The sequence below is a fragment of the Diabrotica virgifera genome, chromosome 8, assembly GCF_917563875.1.
Source record: "Diabrotica virgifera virgifera chromosome 8, PGI_DIABVI_V3a".
Taxonomy (NCBI): domain Eukaryota; kingdom Metazoa; phylum Arthropoda; class Insecta; order Coleoptera; family Chrysomelidae; genus Diabrotica; species Diabrotica virgifera.
In genome coordinates this window covers 27,812,272-27,836,998 of record NC_065450.1, presented here as the reverse complement: position 1 = coordinate 27,836,998, position 24,727 = coordinate 27,812,272, and the positions used below count along the sequence as shown (strand labels likewise).

The 24,727-nt window shown below is 33.2% G+C and overlaps 1 protein-coding gene across 2 annotated transcripts in view; it reads right to left on the bottom strand.

Moving 5' to 3' along the window:
• The window catches only part of LOC114338442 (1-phosphatidylinositol 4,5-bisphosphate phosphodiesterase classes I and II), a 591,824-nt gene that overhangs the window by 20,765 nt on the left and 546,332 nt on the right, over positions 1–24,727 (bottom strand). Inside the window, exons 13-15 of one of the 2 annotated variants that reach the window (XM_050659889.1) lie at positions 24,534–24,602; positions 21,858–22,110; positions 9,030–9,284 (exon numbers count right to left, since the gene is read on the bottom strand). In XM_050659889.1, the coding sequence (XP_050515846.1) occupies positions 9,030–9,284; positions 21,858–22,110; positions 24,534–24,602 (577 nt within the window). The remainder of the gene's footprint in view (positions 1–9,029; positions 9,285–21,857; positions 22,111–24,533; positions 24,603–24,727) is intronic. The other variant, XM_050659890.1, reaches the window with a different exon arrangement.

The following is a 24,727-nucleotide window of genomic DNA, read 5'->3' as shown; positions in this document are numbered from 1 at the left end:
CAATGATTTATAAAAGACACAACTTCGTTAAATGTTGTAGCCAGTCCTTCTTTCAGGCTGTCGAGTATCTTGAATATCGCCTTCGCTGAAGTGTACTCTGGATATTGTATTGTTATAATAATATGGTTAGGTTAACCTTTACAAAATACGCTGGCGTATTTTGTACGCCAGACATAAGAATTCTACTGCAAATATATTTAAAATTTTAATTTTGACCTTGTTTATGTCTCTAACCTATCACTGGAATGTGCTTTACAATTTGGTTTTAGTTTCGTTATAATCGGCGTTCTGGGAAGATCGTAATTTATAGTTTATTATTTGTTGTTTCCGGTGGTGAACAATATGCAGGATAGATGCATACTCGGTTGTTTGAGATTTTGGACGCGAAAATGATATTTTTTGTTTGTACTAAAGTTCCTATTATATTTATTTATTTTTGTGTCTGGTACAAATGACAAAACGACTGCTTGTTTCTAGATGGGAAGTTAAAGTTGGTTACGGCATTGGAGTAGGTTTGTACAAGAATTCATCTGTACTCAGTAGATATATCTTAAAAACACCCTGTAATTATCTACGATAATTACTTTCAGTTATTTATGTCATCATAACAATATTACAACCTTCATTCGATTATATAAATATTGTTATCCTAGATCACGATTCACTAATAATTGCAGAGTCAATTATAAACACTTTTCATGGTCGATGCTGAATAGGCATTTCTAAATATATAAACAGCAAAACTATAACAAGGGAATTCTTATTATTATATTAGACATTCGTCATTCTATTTTGGTGATCAGACGTAATATTTCCACATTAAAGATAGTGTCTCTTTCTTCACGAGACGTTCTTTGGGTGCAGTGCTACCAGCTTATGCTCATGCGAGTGTAAATAAAACAACTCAACAAGTAAAAGCGTATCAATTATTCCACCCCTCGGATAAGGGATAACCACCCTCACCGGGAGAAGATAGCCTTAATGCCAGGGCTGTCATATGGCGATCCAAGACCAGGCGAGAACCCAGAACTAGCAGTCTAGAACGAGAAATGGGAAAACACGTCAATGTTCTTGCACCTCGACCACCCTAGATAGCAGCGGGGTGCCCACATAAAAAGGATAGAGACATCAGGCCTGAGACGGAGCTGAGATATGGAAAATGGAACTTGGTATGGAGATGGAACATCGTGGGACAATGGACAATGCCATGGAACGTGCAGCGAGGACTTTTTGGTGATACGAACACAGACGTGTAAAAGTGGTAAGTCCATATTAGCTATTTTTATGGTATTTCCTGATTAATATAAAGTATAAAGTATAAACATTATGTGCTACCTTAATTACATTAATATATGTTTCAAGTTTACCTATTTTTACTTAATTATTCTATTCTATTACCAATATTTATCAATATACAAAGATTTTTTTTACCCTCATATTAAGTTATTATAGGACGCAATGATACAATTTTATATGATTTTTTACATATTTATCAACGTATACTTTATCCTTGCTGACTTTTATTCATTTATTATTTGACTACTGATTTTTAGTACATTTTTGCAATTTTTTTATGATTTTAATATTTGCTATCGTAAATATACCTATCAAAATAAATATACGATATATAACAAATATACGCTATAAGCATAATACATTTAAATTATTATTCTAACTACTTATTTACAAGGGTTAATATAACGTTATTTAATTTTTGAATTTTTTATTACCACTGCAATTTTTACATATTTTTACCATATATTGACGTATTATTTTATCTCCATATTTTTTTTACTATATATCTATATACTACATATCTATATACACCGTAAGACTATCGAATTTATATTTTCGCTAAGAAGTGCAGGAGCTGAAAAAAAAAATTATGTATAAATGAGTAGCAACAAAGTTACTTGGGAAGATTTTGTCAAAATAGTTGAGGAAATTGCACAAGAAATAGACAGGCAAAGCAGAAGAGTCTTAAAGAAAAAAGTTCCGAAATCTAAGGACATAAAGGAAGAAGTGACGACACACATAAAGGAAGAAGTGACGACACAGCTAATTAAAGCTTATAACAAGTTCACGCAATTGACTAGGAAAAACTGGGAAGCACTTTCGGACAAACAAAGGGAATCGTGCAACAAATATTTTGGAAAAATCAGAGACAAAGTTATACGATCATTTCAAGCAGTAAATGTGAGAACAGTGGTTCCAAGTTCAATACATCAACCAATCGACAAGGAAGTTGAAGAGGAACAAAGCGATGAGGAAATAGAAGAAGGAAAAAGCGACGAGGAAGGAGAAGAAGAAATAATTAACGACGGAATAAAAGAGGAAAAAGGTGACATAAAACAAGATATAACAATATTAAACATGGCTTTGACAATCAATGAATTTTTGAATATCGCAAGCAAGATATTGCCCAACGAGTTCGATGGAAGCGCAGGGAAATTACAACCATTTTTAGACGCATTAGAACTACTTGGAAAATTGGCAGAAGGTCATGAAGACACAGCTGTAACGCTAATAAAAACGCGACTCACCAATAAGGCTAGTAACCTAATAACCACAGAAGATACGATTCCACGGATAGCTGAAGCACTAAAGAAAGAATTAAAAGGTGATAATCCGAAGAATTTAATAGCCAAATTAGCCAAAAAAAGGCAAGGACATAGAGATGCAGCAGTGTACGCATCTGAAGTGGAAGAGTTAGCAGAACAATTAAAAGTAGCATACATAGCGGAAGGAATGCCACTTGACTTAGCAAAGAAATATACGACGGAAGCAGTAGTAACAAGAATGAAACGAAACGCTAATGCAGAGAAAGCTAAGCTAATACTGGAAGCAGGTAACTTTACATCACCGCAGGAAGTAGTATCTAAATTTTTGTCGATCGATACGACTGAAGAAAATGCACAAGGAAGAGTCTTAAATTATAGGACAAACTACGAGAATAGGAGAGGACAGCAGCAATACAGAAGAGGATACCATAACAAATATGACAGAGGAAGAAGAAATAACTTCGGACAACGGAACGAAGGAGAAGCAACGGACAATCAACGAAATTATTCGAACAGAGGATACAGACAATTTAACAATCAAACATACAGAGGAAACCAGAGAGGCGGACGTAACAGGAACGTAAGGTTACTAGAAATAGAGGACAGTCAAGAAGAGCAAGAAAACCAGCAGTTGGGGTTTTGAATGAACAAGAAGTTGGAAGCACACAGGCAGAAATAAAATATAACATTTACAACTTCGACCTAAACCTAACGAACTTTGTACGAATGAAAACAGGAATTCTTGAAAACACAAGCACTTTTATCATAGACACAGGAGCTGACATTTCAATACTAAAATGTTCACAAGATTTTATGAAGGAACAGGTGAAACCAAACACAAAGGCGAAAATAAAAGGAGTCACTAAAGGAGAGTTGCAAACAATGGGAGAAGTTGAGACAACACTCGAAGTAAAAGGAACTCGATTCGAACACATCTTTCAATTGGTAGAACCTGACTTTCCAATTCCAACAGACGGAATCATTGGGAGAGACTTTATTTCTAACTTTCAATGTATACTAGATTACGCAAACCTTAAAATGCACATTAAAGAGGACAACGATTGTTACATTAGTACGAAAATTCTGGATAATATAGACAATGACACCATAATAATACCGCCTAGATGTGAAATTTACAGAATCGTAAAAATTTTTCAAACGTTAAAGAAAGACAGGATAGTGGAACAGCAAGAAATACAACCAGGAATATTCATAGCAAGAGCAATTATTTCAAGTAATAATCCATACATCAAAATTTTGAACACAACGTACGAAACAGTAAATGTAGACGCAAGCACAATCAGGACGTTGGATATTAAACTATTCAATATATATAGGCTAGTCAACGACAGCAAGGACAGAAAAAAAGAATTACGAGAATCACTGAAATTAGACATACCAGAATACATACGAGACAACTTAGTATCGTTATGCGAGGAATATTCAGACATATTCGCCCTAAGGCATGATATGTTAACCTGTAACAATTTCTACGAATAAAAACTAAGAGTTAAAGACCAAACTCCGGTATATATCAAGAATTATAGGACACCTCATGCGCAAACAGAGGAATTAAATCGACAAGTACAAAATCTAAGAGACCAAGGAATCATAGAACCATCTACATCCGAGTACAACAGCCCAGTAGTACTGGTACCGAAAAAAGCTATAGATGGAGGAAAAGCATGGAGATTATGCATAGATTTTAGACAACTGAACAAGAAGATAGTTACAGACAAATTTCCATTACCAAGAATAGATTCGATATTAGATCAACTAGGAAGAGCAAAATGGTTTTCAGTTATAGACTTAATGTCAGGCTTTCACCAGATACCATTAGAAAAATCATCGAGAAAATACACATCGTTCAGCACAGAAAATGGAGCATTTCAATTTACCAGATTACCTTTTGGATTAAATGTAAGCCCAAATAGCTTTTCAAGAATGATGTCAATAGCATTTTCAGGATTAACACCAGACAAAGCATTTCTTTACATGGACGATATCGTAGTAATTGGAATATCCGAAAAACATCACTTAGACAACCTGAAAAAGACATTCGAGACATGTCGAAAATTCAATTTGAAACTTAACCCAGGAAAATGTCAATTCTTTAGAAGGGAAGTAACATATTTAGGACATGATCTTTCTCAAGAGCGAGTATCACCAGACAAAGCGAAGTATGCAGCAATTGAACAATATCCGACACCTAAGACAGCGGAAGAAACAAAGAGATTTGTAGCATTTTGCAACTATTACAGACGTTTTATTAAAAATTTTGCGGAAATATGCAGACCACTCAAGAAATTATCGAGGAAAGGAGTAGAATTTTCGTGGACCGAGGAGTGTGAAAAAGCATTCAAAAAGCTTAAAGCATCTCTGATGAAACCACCAATTTTAAAATATCCTGATTTCAACAAACAGTTTATCTTAACAACAGACGCATCCAATGAGAGTTGTTCAGCAATCCTAAGTCAAGATTACAACGGAATTGACCTACCCATAGCATATGCATCAAGAAGTTTTAGTAAAGGAGAATGTAATAAACCTATAATCGTTAAGGAATTACTAGCGATTCATTGGGGAATTAATTATTTTAAATGTTATCTATATGGAGCACCAACATTCAAAGTAAAAACAGACCATAAACCTTTGACACACCTATTTGCAATGAAAGAACCAACCTCAAAACTCACGAGGATCAGATTAGACCTAGAAGAATATGACTTCGAAATAGAGTATATAACAGGGAAAAGTAACTACGCAGACAGCCTTTCAAGAATAACATTGCATCAACTAAAAAACCTATACATAGACAACGTCCATATACTAGCTATAATAAGAGCTCAAGCAAAAGAAAAGGAGAAAGAAGCAAGACAAACAAAGGCTGAAAGTGAACTCGCACTACAGCCAGAAGCCACCAAACAGACAGTAAGGAAGGTACTAAATAATTTAGAGGCGCATAGACTACCAATTTTGTCCTTTGGAGCAGAACTAATCTCAGCAAGACTGAGCATTAGGGCCAAAAACAAAATAAAATGCAGCAAAAGCATAGCCACAGGATTGAATCGTTTCGATTTAAACCAAGCGTTGGCACAGCTTGATAAGCTGGCGGTAGAGAATGCAGTACGTAAAGTAAAAATATACGTAAATGATATTATTTTTAAAATGTGCACAATTGATGAATTTATTAAAGAAGGAAATAAAAAATTGAAGAATATAGAAATATACATATGTGAAGTACCAGAAACAATAAAAGATGACAATGAAAAACACAGATTAATAGGAGAATACCATAATCACCCGATGTTCGGAGGACACGTAGGGAATAACAGACTAATTAAGAAGCTAAAGGCAAGATTCCGATGGAAAAATTTGGAAAAAGACGTAAGAAAATACGTAAAACAATGCCACAAATGTCAAATTAACAAACCGAAAAGAACCCATGTCGAAGAGTTCGTGATATCGGACACATCTTCCAAACCATGGGACATAGTATACATAGATACAATAGGTCCATTCACGAGAAGTAATGAAGGTAATAAATACTGTATCACAATGTTGTGTGAACTGACAAAATACGCGGTCAGCATACCAGTGTGCAATAAAGAAGCAGAGACAATAGCAAGAGGAATCTTTGATCATTTCATACCAACATACGGACTCATGAAGCAAATAAGAACAGACCAAGGCACAGAGTATAAGAACGAAGTAATGCAGGAATTAACAAAGCTATTAAAAATAGAACACAACTTTTCAACGGCATACCACCCACAGTCCATTGGAAGTTGCGAAAAACTACACAGAACGTTGAACGAGTACGTAAGAGCATTCATAGACGAAGACAGAGAAAATTGGGATGTGTGTTGCAGAATGTTCACATACTGCTACAATACAACCCCTAACGCGTATCATGGATACACACCGTTCGAACTGTTATATGGCAGGAAGGTTAACCTACCGGAAGACCTTACACATGAGATTCAACCATGTTACAATATAGATGCCTACTACAATGAGTTACGATACAAACTACAAAGCGCACACGAGAGAGCCAGAACCTTCTTATTAAAACACAAAAAAGAGCGGCAAGAAAAGAATAAGCTCAAAGCAACACCACAACACTTTAAAATAGGAGACCTAGTCCTTGTAAAAAGGGAAGAGAATGGTAAGTTTGATAGTCTTTATGTAGGTCCTTTCACGATAACAGAAGTAAATAACGTTAATTGTAAAATCAGAATAGAAAACAATAAAATCAAGGAAATACATAAGAATAGATTATATGCTTACAATCCGAAAACACAGTGAGTGACAAGTGTTACGAAACAATGTTGTTAAACGAACATTTTATATTATTTATGTATTTGCGTAGGCTTAGGAAGTTTGTATATAAAATAAATTTTTTGTATTGATTACAACACAGTATGGGTTGGTAGCACGACTTGCAAATTTCCCTCCCCGTAGTCGGAAAATTCCTAAAAAGGGAAGGTGTACAAGAATTCATCTGTACTCAGTAGATATATCTTAAAAACACCCTGTAATTATCTACGATAATTACTTTCAGTTATTTATGTCATCATAACAATATTACAACCTTCATTCGATTATATAAATATTGTTATCCTAGATCACGATTCACTAATAATTGCAGAGTCAATTATAAACACTTTTCATGGTCGATGCTGAATAGGCATTTCTAAATATATAAACAGCAAAACTATAACAAGGGAATTCTTATTATTATATTAGACATTCGTCATTCTATTTTGGTGATCAGACGTAATATTTCCACATTAAAGATAGTGTATCTTTCTTCACGAGACGTTCTTTGGGTGCGGTGCTACCAGCTTATGCTCATGCGAGTGTAAATAAAACAACTCAACAAGTAAAAGCGTATCAATTATTCCACCCCTCGGATAAGGGATAACCACCCTCACCGGGAGAAGATAGCCTTAATGCCAGGGCTGTCATAGGTTAATGTTAAAGATGTGGAAGAAGCGGTTGGTGTTGATAACGGTTTGGAGATTGCTGTATGAGCTAAATTGCTATCCATTTTTAGTTTTTATTTTCTTCATTGATGGAATTGTCTACAGCCGCTCCTGACTGAAGGTAATTAAGCTGGTTTGTCGGCGTTTTTATTTTAAATAAAAATGGATTTTCTGTTTGGTTAGTTTTCAAAAATATCCTTTAAATGGTTTGATAAGGCCGAAATGAAAATGGTACTTACAATTTTTTCTCTTCTGTACTTAGACACTTTGACTTCACTCCTATTACAAACTTTCAATTCTGGGTGTCAGTATAAACTAACAAAAACACGTTTTAATTCGGAGCTGAAATTCATCAATACTTTTATAAATGAGGTCCAGGGCCGGAGTCCCGTTGTTATGGTTTTGTTTTATCTTTTTAATGAATTAAAATATTTAGTTAATATTTGAAGTTAATAGTTTTACAATGTTGAATATACGGTTGAATTGGTATTGAGGTAGAGATTTGAAAACAGTACATTTGAAAAGGTACAATATACAGGGTGTTGTGTTAAAAAAACAAAGTTGCTAATGATATTAGAAAAATGGTTACTTAATCTAGTAACATTAAAAACATTAAATTTCAAATCTTCATATTGCAAAATAGGTGTATCCCTGTTTTAGTATTATTCGAACCATCCACTTAAGACATAATTAAGCGTTTGGACTTTTGGTCCACTCTCAGAAATGCACAAACCAAAATTTACTAATTTAAATATACAGGGTGGTTAATTGTAAAACGGGCCATAGGAAACCCAATGTAAAATTCTAAATTGTTAAATTCCTGCTTCCTAAATTGTTTTAAATCAAAAGTCATAAGAAGTTATTTCTAGAGGATTAAAACCTGTATTAAAAACAAAAGTTAAAATTGTTCTACGACTTAAACACATTCCAAAATTTTGAAAAGTACCTACATTTGCCACAGTACATATGTGTGTAAAAGTTAGGCCCACGTTATTATTTAACTGACAATGCGCATAGTATTGACTGAATAAAACACCTGTATTATTAATACTTTCTTCTCAACTGAGGGTATATTATCAACTTTATTATTTTTTTAAACAAAAATGATAAAATAAAAATTTTGACAGTTCAAATATTGATAACATTTAATAACTTCATTGTGACCGAACGCAACCGATACACATTATGGTACTGTATATGGCCTAACTTTGGCGTGATTCTATAAAAAATTGACTATATTTTTACAAGATTTTGGAATATGTTTAATTCGTAGAACAATTTTAACAGTTGTTTTCAATACAGATTTCAATCCTCTTCAAATAGTTTCTTATGTGTTTTGTTATAAAATAATTAGGGAAGCAGGAATTTAACCGTTTAAAATTTTACATTGAATTTCCTATGGCCCGTATTCCAATTCACCACCCGGTATACAGAGATTATATAACAAATTTATATTTTATAAAGTTATTTTTCTCCTTACCTTGTCTCTTTGTTCAGTCAAAAGTTCCTTGACTTGTTCGTGTTGTCTTTGCAATTCATCTTTGCGAGTTTCAAATACCTGCCCCAGCTTTTCTCGTTCGGATACACCTCTACCGACTACAGCTGTGACTGCTTCTCTCTTAACTCTAGTAAATTGTTCACGGTTTCGATGTTTTTTAGCTAAAGCCTTGACTTCTTCTCTGTGATCAGCTTGAAGTTTTCTCATTAGCTCTGAGGTCTCCTTTTCAAATTGTTCCTACAAGAAAAACATAACTACATTAAAATGCAACAAAATATGCTGATTCATTGCTATCTTGGACAACTTGTGATAAACTTTTATTCACATTCATACTAAAAGAATTCTTAAAGATTTCTAAGAAACTCCAATGAAGAACAAACAACAGACAATAACAAACCCAAGGCTGACTGAGCGCATTACTGTAAGTAAAATACTTCAACGCATACTGACCCTTAGCATGGCGGGGATCAAGAATCTGTTAAAATCAATAGATCATAAATATAGACTCTGCCGAAACATGAAGAAATATAAAGAGTGAAAATAGCCAGAAAGCCTTCTTAAGAGATCTACAGTCGGAACGGGAAATCCTGTCAATTCTCCAGATAACCTCACTAAGGTGGCCGTGGTTGAGGATTCCGAACCAAAGATGGAGATGAGTGTTCAAATTTATCGAGATCGGTACCCTGAGTTAGGGAATCTGGACGAGGATTTTGATATCATCGAAAGTAGTACATCCTTCCGGTCCGACTTGGTCAGCAAGGTAATCAAGGTTAAAGTCGCGGCAGACGGGCAGGCACGCTGGGGCAGGGTGGTCCAAATTAAATATGAGATATGATGATCTGAGGAAGATGTGTGAGTGCATCTTTCAACACAAATACAATAATATACATTTACATCACTGCTACATCTATTAGTTGGCTTACATTCGGCATGATTGTGTCCAGAAAGGGCACGGGATATAAAGATCTCCTCACCTCAGTCAAGATTGTTGTGAAAGTCGCGGGTGGTAGCCATGCTATCCGTATTCCCAGGAGCACAAAGGATGGACAACTGCTCATCGCCATGGATAAAGATCAGGGTGCTCTCAAGCACATTAGGACTGCTGTAACGGAGCATACGGGCATGACCTCCCTGCAGTTGGGTGTGAAGAGGCTGGTGACTATTCATATCAAAGGAATTGAATTAAATATCACAGAAGACCAGCTAAGAGAAGCCATTATGACGTAGTCTGGTTCATGGGATAAATCCTTAAAGGTCTCAGAAATTAAACCTTTCATAGGCGATACGCAGCCGTCTTCAATGATTTTGTCTAAGACAGCCTAGGATATTATCTTCCAGAGGGAGTATCTGCGCGTAGGCATGGTAGGCTACAAACTAGAAAAACGGCTGAGGATACCTAAATGTCCCAGGTGTTGGATTTTTCACCACATCCAAGATAACTGTAAGGGGTCAGAGAGGAGTGGGCCTTGTTTCAACTGTGGTAAAACGGGACATGAATCTAAATCATGTAAGTCGACTGATAGGTGCGCCCAGAACTTCAAACAGTTCGAAATTCAAGTATCCGGTCCAAGCACCACGATCGGTTGAGAACTCGCCGGGCCTGTTTAAAATAAGAATCTGGCTATCATCGCCTGCTATATCTCACCTAATATCAGCCTAATGCGCTACCACGAACAGGCCGAGAATTATCATAATGACGCCTTAAACACATCGGGGCTTTATGCTTGCTGACAACGTGAACGCCAAATCAATTATATGGAGGGTTTCCAGAAACTACCATAGAGGAGAGGTTTGGATGATTGGATATTCGCAGATAATCTATTAGTGCTAAACAATGGAAAACTCACATTTATGAAAGGTGAAAGTCAAAGACACCTAGATATTACTTTTGCGAATGAAGGTTATGGCAGGAAGATTATGGGCTAGGTTGTGTTGGAAGATAATCTCTACACTTTTCACAGATACCGGTTGTTATGTTCTTCTTGTGGGCTTATTGTTAGAATTTTAGAATTGACGACCAGTTTCTTATTTAGTATTTATTGAATACAACAAACTCATTTATTACATAAGGATTATATCTGAAGAGCCCCCTCGACCTCTCTGACAATTATCCATGTCCCTCGCCATCTTCACTTCACACTTCACACCATGTCACTAATTTTAAGGCAGGTTTACAAATATAAAAGTCAGTTTACAACTTAACAACATAACATGGTGTCAGAAGTAAAAAGTTAAGTAAAATATCGAAGAGTCGTTACAATAGTCAAAAGAAAAAGTCGTAACATAACCTAACAACACGTGGTCTAGTGTTAAGAAATTTAATTTAATCAAAAGCAGTCAAGAGAATAAGTTCAGCCATGCCAGAACAAGATGCAGCAGAGCAGAACCAACCTGTCCTTGTAAAAATAAAAAGTAACATAGTAGGCAATGAAATTCAACCTTTGTCGATGGATGGAAATTTAGCTCTCAACTGGGAACAATGGTGCATGAATTTTAAAATATTTTTGAGGGCTACAGGTTTAGAGGAAGAAAATGATGCGAGAAAGGTATTATTACATTACATTGGTATAGAGGCAAGAAATATTTATAAGTCATTTGAGGTTAACATTGATACTGTAACATTTAAAGAAGTAGTAGAAAAATTTGAAAAATATTGTAACCCGAAGAAGAATTTAACAGTAGAAAAACATTACTTTCTTACTAGAGTACAAAAAGATGGTGAAACCATTGAAGATTTCATGACAAGTTTAAAAAATTTGAGTTTAACATGTGAATTAGGAGATTTGAAAGAAAGTTTGGTATGTGACATGTTCATTATTGGTTTAAATTCTAAACACCACTCAATTAAGCAAAAACTATTGCAAGAAGCAGATCTGAAGACAGAAAAGGTATTACAAATTGCTCAAAATATAATAACAACTCAAATGCAAGTACAACAGTTAAATAAAAATTCAGAAGCGATGGTATACAAAGTGGAGAAGAATAAAGATGATCCAGGTCCAAATGATTACCAAAATAACAGTTACAAGAGTCACAATTCAAATCGTTCGAGGTATAGGAATGAAGTCCCAGGTCCAAGTTGGATAAATGATAATCGACAGTATAACGTAGATGGTACAAACAATCAAAGTCAGGTAACGAGTCAGAACTTTAATTTTAGATCAAGAAATAATTCATATGCAAATCAGGATAGGAATAATGAAAATAATCAAGTGGTAAGAAAGGTTTGTCAACGATGTCATTATGCAAGATGTTGTTTAACTAAAAGAGTAAATAATATAAACTTAAGAGAAAATACAGAACAACCATCTAATAATGGAAATTACGTATTTTTTATGGGAAATAAGCCACAATTTCACTAAAAAATGAATTTATTAACATATTATAAATTATATAAGGAAATAAATTCAACATTTCAACAACATTCAAAACAACAAACACATTGAGATCTATTCTATCTAAAACTAAACCTAACAATGAACAAGAAAGAACAAAGAATTGCATTTATAGAATACCTTGTGAATGCGAACAATTTTATTTAGGCGAAACATCAAGACCATTAAACGTTAGAATAAGTGAACATCAGTCTTATATTAAAAACAGAGAATTTGATAGATCTCAGATATGTCAACACGCATGGGATAATGAACATAGAGTTCAGTGGAGAGATTCAAGTATAGTCCTGAAAGAATCAGATAGTAAAAAGAGAAAAATCAAAGAAGCGGCTCTAATAATGCTAAATGAAACCAATTGTGTCGCAAATTCCTCGGTAGAATGCAGTAAGATGTGGTTACCCATACTGAAAGAGGAAGTCAATAGAAAGAAAATACCACGATTAGTAAGTCAATAACATATCGAGTTAGTACAAATTTTATATTTTAGTATTACTTATTGTATATCTATGTAATATTAATATTATTTATAATTTAAACATATTAAAGTCAGAATTTGGTATTAGTTTTTTGAAGGTAGATTAAATGTAAGACCAAATACTTACGATGTCGGGATAGTATCACGAGGTTTTTTCCTGGTTTTCCCTCGTGATTTACTATGGAATCTCTAACGCGAGAATTTTACTGTCATCGTTGCATTTGGTTGTCTTTTTAAAGACAGATCACATGCTATGATTTTTTTTGCGACGGATATTCTTGAGTTGGGATTGATTTCATGTAATCGAATGAACTATCTTTTAGTAAAGTCGTCCCAGGAACGCAACTCATAAATATTGGCGATATAATTTTAAAGTCTTCTACTTTAAAATGTATAATATACGTCTGAATTGCCAATATAAATGAGTCAGATTAAATAAATTATTAGAAGAATTTTTTTACTTAGCAACAACATGTTTGTTTTATTTTAATAGTATTTTGTATTTTGACAACGAAACCCGATTTGGACTTCGAAACGTTAATAAATTCATTTTTTAGCAAAATTGTGGCTTATTTCCCATAAAAAATACGTAATTATAAAAATGCCACAAGGAAATAGCTTCAGAACAACATTAATAATGGAAATGATTCATCGTTTGTTATTAAAACGATTAGTCAGAATAGTATTAATCAGAATTGGTCAATTGTAGTCAGAATCAATAAAATAAATGTATTATGTTATTTAGATACAAGTGCACAAGCTAATGTTATGTCAATAAAAAGTTTTAATGAGGTTAATGTAGAAAAGTTAGAACTAGCACCTACATGTATAAATTTAAAGTCTTTTTCAAACGATGTGATACCTGTAGCAGGAAAAGTAAATTTGTTATGTGAAATTGAGAATAGGTTAGAAAGTATTGAGTTCGTTGTTGTTCATTTGGAGTGTCAAACAATTTTGGGTCTAGATACTTGTCAGAAATTAAAATTAATTAAAAGAGTTAGTCTAGTAAGTCATGAGTCTATCATAGAGAAAAATAAAGAAGTTTTTACTGCTCTAGGTTGTCTACCTAATATATGTCACTTAGAAATTGATAAATATATTAAACCTATAATAGAACCGCCAAGAAGAATAACTTTTCTTTACATGATAAATTAAAAGAAGAATTAAACAGAATGTTGTCTACGAGGGTAATAGAAAAAGTCAATGAAGCGAGTGAATGGTTAAATTCAATAGTCTTAGTCGAAAAAAAAAATAAAAGTTTGAGAGTTTGTCTGGATCCTCGTAATTTAAACAAGGCTTTAAAAAGATGTCATTATCCCATACCGACATTTAATGAGATTAGGTCAAAATTAGCAAAGGCAAAATATTTTTCAACGTTAGATGCACAATCAGGGTTTTGGATGATACCATTAGATTTAGAGAGTTCTAAGCTATGCACATTTAATACACCCTTTGGAAGGTTTAGATTTACAAGATTACCTTATGGTATAAGCTGCTCTCCTGAGATTTTTCATAAAGAAATGAATGAAATAGTTGGAGACATACAAGGAGTCTGTTTGTATATAGATGATATTCTAATTTATAGTGAAACTTTGGAAGGTCACAATAAAATACTAGAACTAGTACTAGAGAGGGCAAAACAATTCAATTTAAGATTCAATATGGATAAATGTAAATTTTTATTGTCAGATATTAAATATTTGGGTCATAGTTTTAATGCAGAAGGCATATGTCCAGATTCTAGTAAAGTGAGTGCAATTTGTCAAATGCCTATTCCTAACTGTGTAGCTGATATTAGAAGATTTTTGGGAATGATTAATTATTTAGGTGAGTACATAGATAATTTAGCAGAGCGTACGAAGAATTTAAGGTTGTTATTGAAAAAAAAATATTAGTTTTCATTAGACAGAAGAGCATGGAAGAGAATTTGAGTCGCTTAAAGAAACTATTAGTCAAACGCCAGTACTAGCATATTTTGATAACAATCTACCTTTAACATTTTCAGTTGATAGTTCAAAGTTTGCAGTTGGTGCAGTGATTTTACAAAACAAAAACCTATAGCATATGCATCTAAATCTTTGTCACAGTCTCAGTCAAATTACGCACAAATAGAGAAAGAGTTGTATGCAATCCAGTTTGGATGTACTAGATTTAAACAATACAAATATGGTAGAAAAGTACAAGTTGAAACAGATCACAAACCATTAGTCAGTCTTTTTAAGAAACCATTATCTGAGGTTCCAGCACGTTTGCAAAGGATGATGCTAAACTTACAGCTTTATGATTTGGAAGTTAGTTATACTCCAGGAAAATTTCTTTTCATCGCAGATACATTAAGTAGGGCACCAGTAGAAGGTTCAGATAATACTGATAGTGGAGATGAAGAGTTACGTATACATGGAAGTCTATTAGTTAACAATTTAGCTGTGTCTTCAAAGAAATTAATGGAAATACAGGCAGCAACCAAAACTGATGGAGTTTTACAATCATTAATAAGATATTATAATGAAGGTTGGCCAAGTTCGAAAAATAAACTGGAAACAGAAATTAAACCATATTATAATTTTAGTCATGAAATACATGTTGTAGATGGACTAGTCTTCAAAGGAAACCAAATTGTAATTCCTGAGTCATTGCGTCAAGTCATATTAGAAATAATTCATGAAGGTCATTTAGGATATGAAAAATGTGTTCGACAAGCACGTACAGTGGTTTTTGGCCAGGCATGACAATGGATATAAAGAATAAAGTTGAACAGTGTCCAGCATGTATTAAATATCATAAATCAAATAGTCCAGAACAACTATTACTACATGAAATACCAACTTTGCCTTGGCAGAAAATTGGTGTCGATTTTTTTTATTATAGTAAAGTCACATATATGTTATTAGTAGATTATTATTCCAAATACTTTGAAATAGCACCTTTAAATAATACTTCAGCAAAAGAGGTAATTAGTACAATGAAGTCTATATTTGCGAGACATGGAATACCATTGATCTTAATGTCTGATAATGGTCCTCCATTCTCATCAAAAGAATTTCAGTCATTTTTAGCAGATTTGGATATTTCATATCAAAGTTTCATATCCTTATTATCCAAAAAGTAATGGTTTGGTAGAAAGAACAGTTCAGACTGTAAAGAATATTTTTAATAAGTGTATAGAGTCAGGCTCTGGTCCTTATCAGGGAATATTGCAATACAGAAATACGACATTAGCATGTGGTTATTCTCCAGCTCAGTTATTAATGTCACGTAATTTAAGAATGAAATTACCAGTTAGTGAAAATCTACTCATACCAAAAACAGTTGATAGGGACTTATATAACAAATTCATGAAGGAAAAAGAAAGGAAAGTAAAAGAATATCACGATCGGTCAGCAAGAAACCTACCAAATCTGTTTGTTGGAGAAAATGTATTTTATAAAAAGGTTCCATCATCACCGTGGTTACCTGCTACTGTGATAGAAATAGGTCCTTTTCCAAGATCATATGTCGTCAGAACACCTGAAGGTGTACATTATCGTAGGAACAGACAACACATATTAAAGCCTGCCAGTACAATTAGTAGGCATGATAGTGAAGTGTTAGTTAAGCATGAAAATAGTACAGCAGCTAGTTCCACTTTGCATGAGATGCCAAATATGAACAACAATGTACCAATTTCAACTCAAAGTTATAACAATTCAAATGTTAACGTAGCTAGGACACATAGACAAAATGTAAATAATCAATTTTGTACCAGGAGTGGTCGAATAGTAAATAGACCAAAAAGGTTTTCATTTTCAGAATAGTAATGTGGCAATGTAATATTGCAATTAATTATTTATATGGGAAATAAGCCACAATTAAAATGAAAAAAATAATTTTATTAACGTTTCGACGCCCAAATCGGGTGCCGTTGTCAAAATACAAAATATTACTAAAATAAACTAAAGTGTTGTTGCTAAGCAAAAAAATTCTTCTAATAATTTATTTAATCTCACTCATTTATATTGGCAATTCAGACATATATTATACATTTTAAAGTAGAAGACTTTAAAATGATATTGCCAATATTTATGAGTTGCGTTCCTGGGACGACTTACTGAAAGATAGTTCATTCGATTACATGAAATTAACCCCAACTCAAGAATATCCGTCATAAAAAATTATAGCATGTGATATGTCTTTAAAAAGACAACCAAATGCAACGACAGTAAAATTCTCGCGTTAGAGACTTCATAGTAAATCACAAGGGAAAAAATTTAGTTTATTTTAGTAATATTTTGTATTTTGACAACGGCACCCGATTTGGGCGTCGAAACGTTAATAAAATTATTTTTTTCATTTTAATTGTGGCTTATTTCCCATATAAATAATTAATCATAAAAATGCCACAAGGAAATAGCTTCAGAACAACATTAAGAAACCGGTATGGGCCTATCGTGTGTCAAAATTTTAGGAAATTGGAAACCTTCTACGAGAAACTGGCACATTGTCAAAATTCAATAAAATTTTTAAGAAGATGTAGAAATAACAACATAATACCAAAGGGCTTGAGGTTACGGCCAGCATACTCAAGCAGAAGACTCCAAAATATTCTACATAGAGCCAGTTTGTCGATGATCCGGGAAAGGTTGCAATTTCACAGGTCAAATTTATTTTTTATCGAACAAGACATCGTAAGTATTGAAGATTTACTTTTCGAAATGATATCAAATTCTGATTTTGATCGAATTATTTTTAGTTTACACATAATTTATGAAAATTCATATCAGAAACAAAGAAATATACATTTAAATAAATTTAATAATCTTTTAGAACAAAATAGTTTACATACCTTTGATAACCTAAATAGAAATAATGACATATTAGCGACAGTTGTCAATCTATCAAATAGACATTTAAATGCAACGGAAAATTTGGTATTGTCAAAAGGTTTAAACTATACTGTTACTCATCCATCTATTCCAAAATTAGACATAATCAGCTCAGTGGAGAAAATATCCCAGTGTCTACCAACTCATGAAAAAGAACAATATAGGGTACTATGTAAACTTGAATTGGAAAAGTCTAATCAAATTGAACAGAATATCAGCAAAGAGGAAATGAAAGCTTTAAAAACTTTAAGAAATGATGACTCCATAACAATCCTACCAGCGGATAAAGGCAATGCAACTGTAATAATGAATAAAATACAATATGAGGACAAAATTACAGATCTAATTACAAATGGACCTTATAGCAAATTAACGAAGGATCCAACGAAGACACTAGAAAACAAAATATATAGAACTTTATTCAAATTTAAAAATGATCTAACATACTATCAAAGAAAATTAATGACACCTCACTACAGTAAGACACCACATTTTTATGGAGTGCCGAAAATTCATAAAGCGAACATACCACTTAGACCCATTTGTAGTACCATCAATTCTCCTTGTAGTGAACTATCAAAATTCTTATTAAACATTCTAAAACCATTTGCTAATAATGATGACACTTTTATAAAAAATACAAAACATTTTTTAAACAAATTATCAACTATTGAATTTAATCCAAATAATATTTTAGTAAGTTTTGACATAAACAGTTTATTTACAAATGTACCATTAGATAAAACTTTAAACATAATCAAAACGAAATTAGAGAATGATAATACATTGGCAACTAGGACAAGACTAAATGTATCAGCTATAATGGAGTTATTGACATTATGTACCCATAATACCTATTTTCAACTAAACAATGAATTCTATAAACAAAATTTTGGTCTAGCAATGGGCTCTTCTTTATCTCCATTATTGGCTAATATATTTATGGAGGATTTCGAAACTAATATTATTTTTAAACAAAATTTAAAACCCACAGTATGGTGGAGATATGTAGATGATGTGTTTTCAATATGGCCTCATAGATCAGAATTGTTGGATACGTTCCTGAATATTATAAACGATCAAGAAGAGACAATAAAATTTACAATGGAAAAGGAATACAATAACAGCCTACCTTTCCTCGATGTTTTGATCTCAAAGAAGGATATTGGATATGAGACTCAAGTGTATAGAAAACCAACACACACCAACAGATATCTCAATTACAAGTCAAATCACAACATCAACGTTAAAAAGGGAATCATTAAATCCTTATATGATAGAGCCAAAATTACTTGTTCTAACGAAAATTCCTTTTTAGCAGAAAAACAATTGTTAACATCTGTTTTATTAAAAAATGATTATCCTTTATCGTTTATAAATAAGGAATTGTCAAGATTGGATCGAATGGAACAGAACAACTTAGAACGGGATCCTACAACATTCACCAGAAATAATACGAGGAAAATATCAATACCATATATAAAAGGACTATCCGAGAAACTTAAAACAATAGGAAATAAATTCAACATTTCAACAACATTCAAAACAACAAACACATTGAGATCTATTCTATCTAAAACTAAACCTAACAATGATCAAGAAAGAACAAAGAATTGCATTTATAAAATACCTTGTGAATGCGAACAATTTTATTTAGGTGAGACATCAAGACCATTAGACGTTAGAATAAATGAACATCAATCTTATATTAAAAATAGAGAATTTGAGAGATCTCAAATATGTCAACACGCATGGGATAATGAACATAGAGTTCAGTGGAGAGATTCAAGTATAGTCCTGAAAGAATCAGATAGTAAAAAGAGAAAAATCAAAGAAGCGGCTCTAATTATGCTAAATGAAACCAATTGTGTCGCAAATTCCTCGGTAGAATGCAGTAGGATGTGGTTACCCATACTGAAAGAGGAAGTCAATAGAAAGAAAATACCAAGATTAGTAAGTCAATAATATCGAGCTAGTACATATTTTATATTTTAGTATTACTTATATATCTAGTATTATTAATATTATTTATAATTTAAACATGTTACAAGTCAGAATTTGGTATTATTTTGTGAGAGTAAATTAATGTAAGACCAAATACTTACGATGTCGGGATAGTATCACAGGTTTTTCCTGGTTTTCCCTTGTGATTTACTATGAAGTCTCTAACGCGAGAATTTTACTGTCGTTGCATTTGGTTGTCTTTTTAAAGACATATCACATGCTATAATTTTTTATGACGGATATTCTTGAGTTGGGGTTAATTTCATGTAATCGAATGAACTATCTTTCAGTAAGTCGTCCCAGGAACGCAACTCATAAATATTGGCAATATCATTTTAAAGTCTTGGCAATATCATTTTAAAGTCTTCTACTTTAAAATGTATAATATATGTCTGAATTGCCAATATAAATGAGTGAGATTAAATAAATTATTAGAAGAATTTTTTTGCTTAGCAACAACACTTTAGTTTATTTTAGTAATATTTTGTATTTTGACAACGGCACCCGATTTGGGCGTCGAAACGTTAATAAAATTATTTTTTTCATTTTTTTCATTTTAATTGTGGCTTATTTCCCATATAAATAATTAATCATAAAAATGCCACAAGGAAATAGCTTCAGAACAACAGTAATATTGCAAGTATACTTAAGTTGTATGGATAGTTTAGTTTTTTGTTAAAAAAAGGGGCATGTTATGTAGTGTTAAGTTGTAAACTGACCTTTATATTTGTAAACCTGCCTTAACATTAGTGACATGGTGTGAAGTGTGAAGTGAAGATGGCAAGGGACATGGACAGTTGATAGATAGGTCTAGGGGGCTCTTCAGACATAATCATAATGTAATGAGTTTGTATTCAAGAAATATTAAATAAGAAACTAGTCGTCAATTAATCAATAAGCCCACAAGAAAGAACATAACACCGGTACGTACATTTCATAAAGGAGCTTATGCGAGGGGGATAGGACACCTACGAATTCCATACTAGACTAGGCGGTTCTACCAATTTCCAAGATTTCAGATAGAAAATTCTTAATGCATACATTTCAAGTAGCTCTACTGAGAACGTCACATCCTATATAGTGTCATACTGGTAGAATGATGAGGTCCAAACAAAGAGAACCGAATATTTTAGACTCAATCGAACGGCACATTAGTATAAAAAATAGAACCCCACAACATACTGAAAATTACAAGCAAGCTAAAAAAAATTGGGTAGTCAATTAGACGTGTGAAGCACGGTTGGAGAAGAATATGGATTATCAATAAACATCAAGAAAACAAAATTTATGAGGATATCAAAAACCCAAAATAATAATGAAAGCCTGACAATTAAAGGTAAAACTTTAGAACAAGTTGAAAACTACAACTATCTTGGCACAATAATTAATCACACAAACGATTACTCCAAAGAAATCAAAGCTCGAATAGAGAAGGCAAGAACAAACTTCACTAAATTGAGAAAGGTACTTTGTGCAAGAGAACTGAAATTAGACTTGAGAGTTAGGCGGGTAAGGTGTTATATTTTCTCGACCCTGCTTTACGGGATAAAAGCATGGACACTTAAAGCGTCGACGACAAAAAAGTTGGAAGCATTTGAACTGTGGGTGTATAGAAGAATCCTGAAGATATCATGGACCGAGCATATAACAAGCAATGAAGTCATGAAAAGAGTCAACAAAAGACTGGAAATATTGGAAACCATCAAGACACGAAAGCTGCACTACCAGGGGCATGTTATGCGTAATGATAGATACAACATACTTCAATTGATTATACAGGGAAAATTCAGGGCAAGAGAAGTGTAGGAAGGAGAAGAATCTCATGGTTGCGTAACTTGAGGGAATGGTACGGATGCACATCAACCGAACTGTTCAGAGCAGCAGTATCTAAGATTAGAATAGCCATGTTGATTGCCAACCTCCGTCGCGGAGATGGCACGTGAAGAAGAAGAAGCACAGTTGCTGGCAGAACCTATCCATACCACTAGACGATGAATAGACTTTATTTACACAAATTCTATAGCAAACAATATGGAAAAGACCAATTATTTTTTATCGTACATTTTTTACTTACCTTTAATGTTTTAATCTGGTTAGACTGCGAAGTCTTCATAACTTTTTCTGCAACATTATAAATAGCTTCGTGGTATTTTTCCCTCAGTTCTTTTTCCTGCGTAACAAATTCTTTATTTATAGCCAACAGTCTTTCAGAATGACTTCTGGGAATGGTGGGTCTTTCCGCTTCGCAGCCACTGGTTTCTGGACCGTCAGTTACACTCGTGAGTGGTTCGGCACTACTAGATTCTGTGTAAAAGACGGCACTAACACTAAAACATGGTGAATATAAGAGTGATAATTCTGAAAAAACTTATTTAGGTAGGCAGTGTGTATATTTATATCACGCCATTTACAGTGGTTGATAGTGGTGTCAGATAAATTTAAAATGTTTTCAATAAAAGTTAATTGTCAAGTAAATGGATCAAGTCAATAAAAATGTATTTTTAATTAAAACAAGATAAAGGATGGAAATTCACAGTAGTCGTTGAAAGGGAGCTGTAAGATTCTTTCAACCGCAGAAAACTGCTTTGCAGTTTAGCTTCACAGGCCAAAACATAGTTATCCAAACAATTGGAATGATTACTGGCGTCCTCAAATCTACGTCGCACAATGACTTCTAATTAATTAAGCGTCAGATTCCACCTCTCAAATTACGACACTTAAATAGGTACCTACACTCTCTCACTTTAGGAAAGCTTGTGGTCCCGATGATACAATGAAGATATCATAAAAGTAGTAGTAAAACTTTTTAATGCAATATATTTATACCACCCGAGTGATTCCCACAGCTTAAGTCCATTTTTGTCGCAATATCTATAAAAACAGAATGCTAGAAAATTCTCTCAATAGCGATCAATTAACCTAATGAGCCTTAAGATTTTCCTAAGAATATTTCACAACTGAATTAGATGCAAATGCGAAGAAGATCTCGAAGATACCCAATTTGGTTTTCGAAATACTATGGGAATCAGGAAGACACTTTTTCCGCTAACCATCCTATTAGAAAAATGCCGTGATAAAAAAAGATTTAATTGCATGCTTCATGGGGTTTGAATAGGCTCTCGATAAAGTATAGTGTGTAAAATTAATGTAGATGCTAAAAACTATAGCAATAGATGACAAAGACATTCGTGTCATTAAAGATTTGTAATAGAATCAAACTGCTATCGTAAACATTTTAGATAACTACACCGACGGAATCTCCATACAACGAGAAGTCAAACAAGGTTGCATTTTGACCCCAACATTGTTCGATGTTTACTTGTATCAGTTATTTAAAAAGGCATTTGAGAGACAGCCATGTGAAATAAAAAGTAAGAGAGGAAATGGACGTTAAAGTAAATTTAAACAAAACCATATTTTCAGTCGTTAGTCGTAACCCACATCCAGATGTAGAGCTTCAATTAAATGAAGTCCAAGTTCAAAAAGTTCACAAAATGATATATTTGGGAACTGTCATACCAGAACAACTAGGTCTAGATATCAAAATAAAGCGCAAAATAGCAATAACAAATCGACTTTTATGAAAATGAAGTCATTTTTTTGCAATAATCACTTCAGTTTAGAATTTAGACAGAAAATGATTAAGTGCTATGTAGTTTGGTCTGTATTTTTGTATGGTGCAGAAGTGTAGACACTAAAAGTATCGACCATGAACAGAATTTAAGAAGTGGAAATGTGGATTTATAGACGGTGCGCGGCTGAACATACCTTGGAGAGCAAGAAAAACCTAATGAGGAAGTACTAAGATGAGTCAACAAACATAAAAACTGTTTAACGCCGGAAAGTGTCTTTTCTGGGACATATTATTATATAGTGAGGAGAAATCTATATAGAATACTACAACTATCTTTAAAGGCAAAATAGAGGGCCGTAGAAGTATACGACGAAAACATTTTTCTTGGTTAAAAAAACTTTCGTGAATGGAAGCATATATTAAATGCAGGACAAAATTATTATTCCATGTTGCAGAAGATCGAAAAGCATTTGCAATGGTGATCGCCAACTTCAGATAATTTTGACATGGCACGTGAAGAAGATATTCTCTCACAAATGAGAAGAAAAATATATCATTGACAACAGTCAACTACCAATCCATCAAGACATGCTGCCAACGATAGTCCATTTCGGTTTACATTTTTACTGTAGCACGAATAAACATGAACATGTTAAGAAAATACTATAATTAAATCACTTACTTCCAGTACAAAAAGAAAGTAAATAAATAAATTTAAACTGATAATATTAAGAAACTTAGGGGTTTGTTTCCCTTATGTTACACACTAAATATTTCTGATTAACTTATGTCGATTGTTTGATTTACTAGGGAAAACTTTTATTGAAAACTATTTAATGTAGCCATATCAAAAATCATCATCTCAGCACGCTAACGTGAACAATAAAAAATCAGCACAAAATACATCCACAGGATACATGATATGCCACAAGTGATGCTATAGATAAACACTGTTCAATGAAAAATGAGACATCTCAGATTTAATTTTGGTGAAACATTGGCATAAACAATACTGATTCAGACAAAAAAACAATTAAAAATCAACAAATTAACGAAGATCCACATTAACAACGGAAAAAATACCAGTGTATAAAACTGTATCCAAATGTTCTTGGATGAATGTGATTACATTTAGAAAGTGCTAAACCATCATACATAAAAATTCTGCAGACTTACCAACCAAACATTCTAGGAAAAATGGCAAAAGTTCCGTGGTACGTATCCAACCGAACCCTACACGACGACCTAAAAATATCGTTGATCAGAGATATGATACATCTGCGTATGCCTCGAAACAATGAAAACATGAATACGACAAATCAGAACTAAGCAGATGTTTTCCTTTTTGAAGCATAGGTGCTTTCCAATTT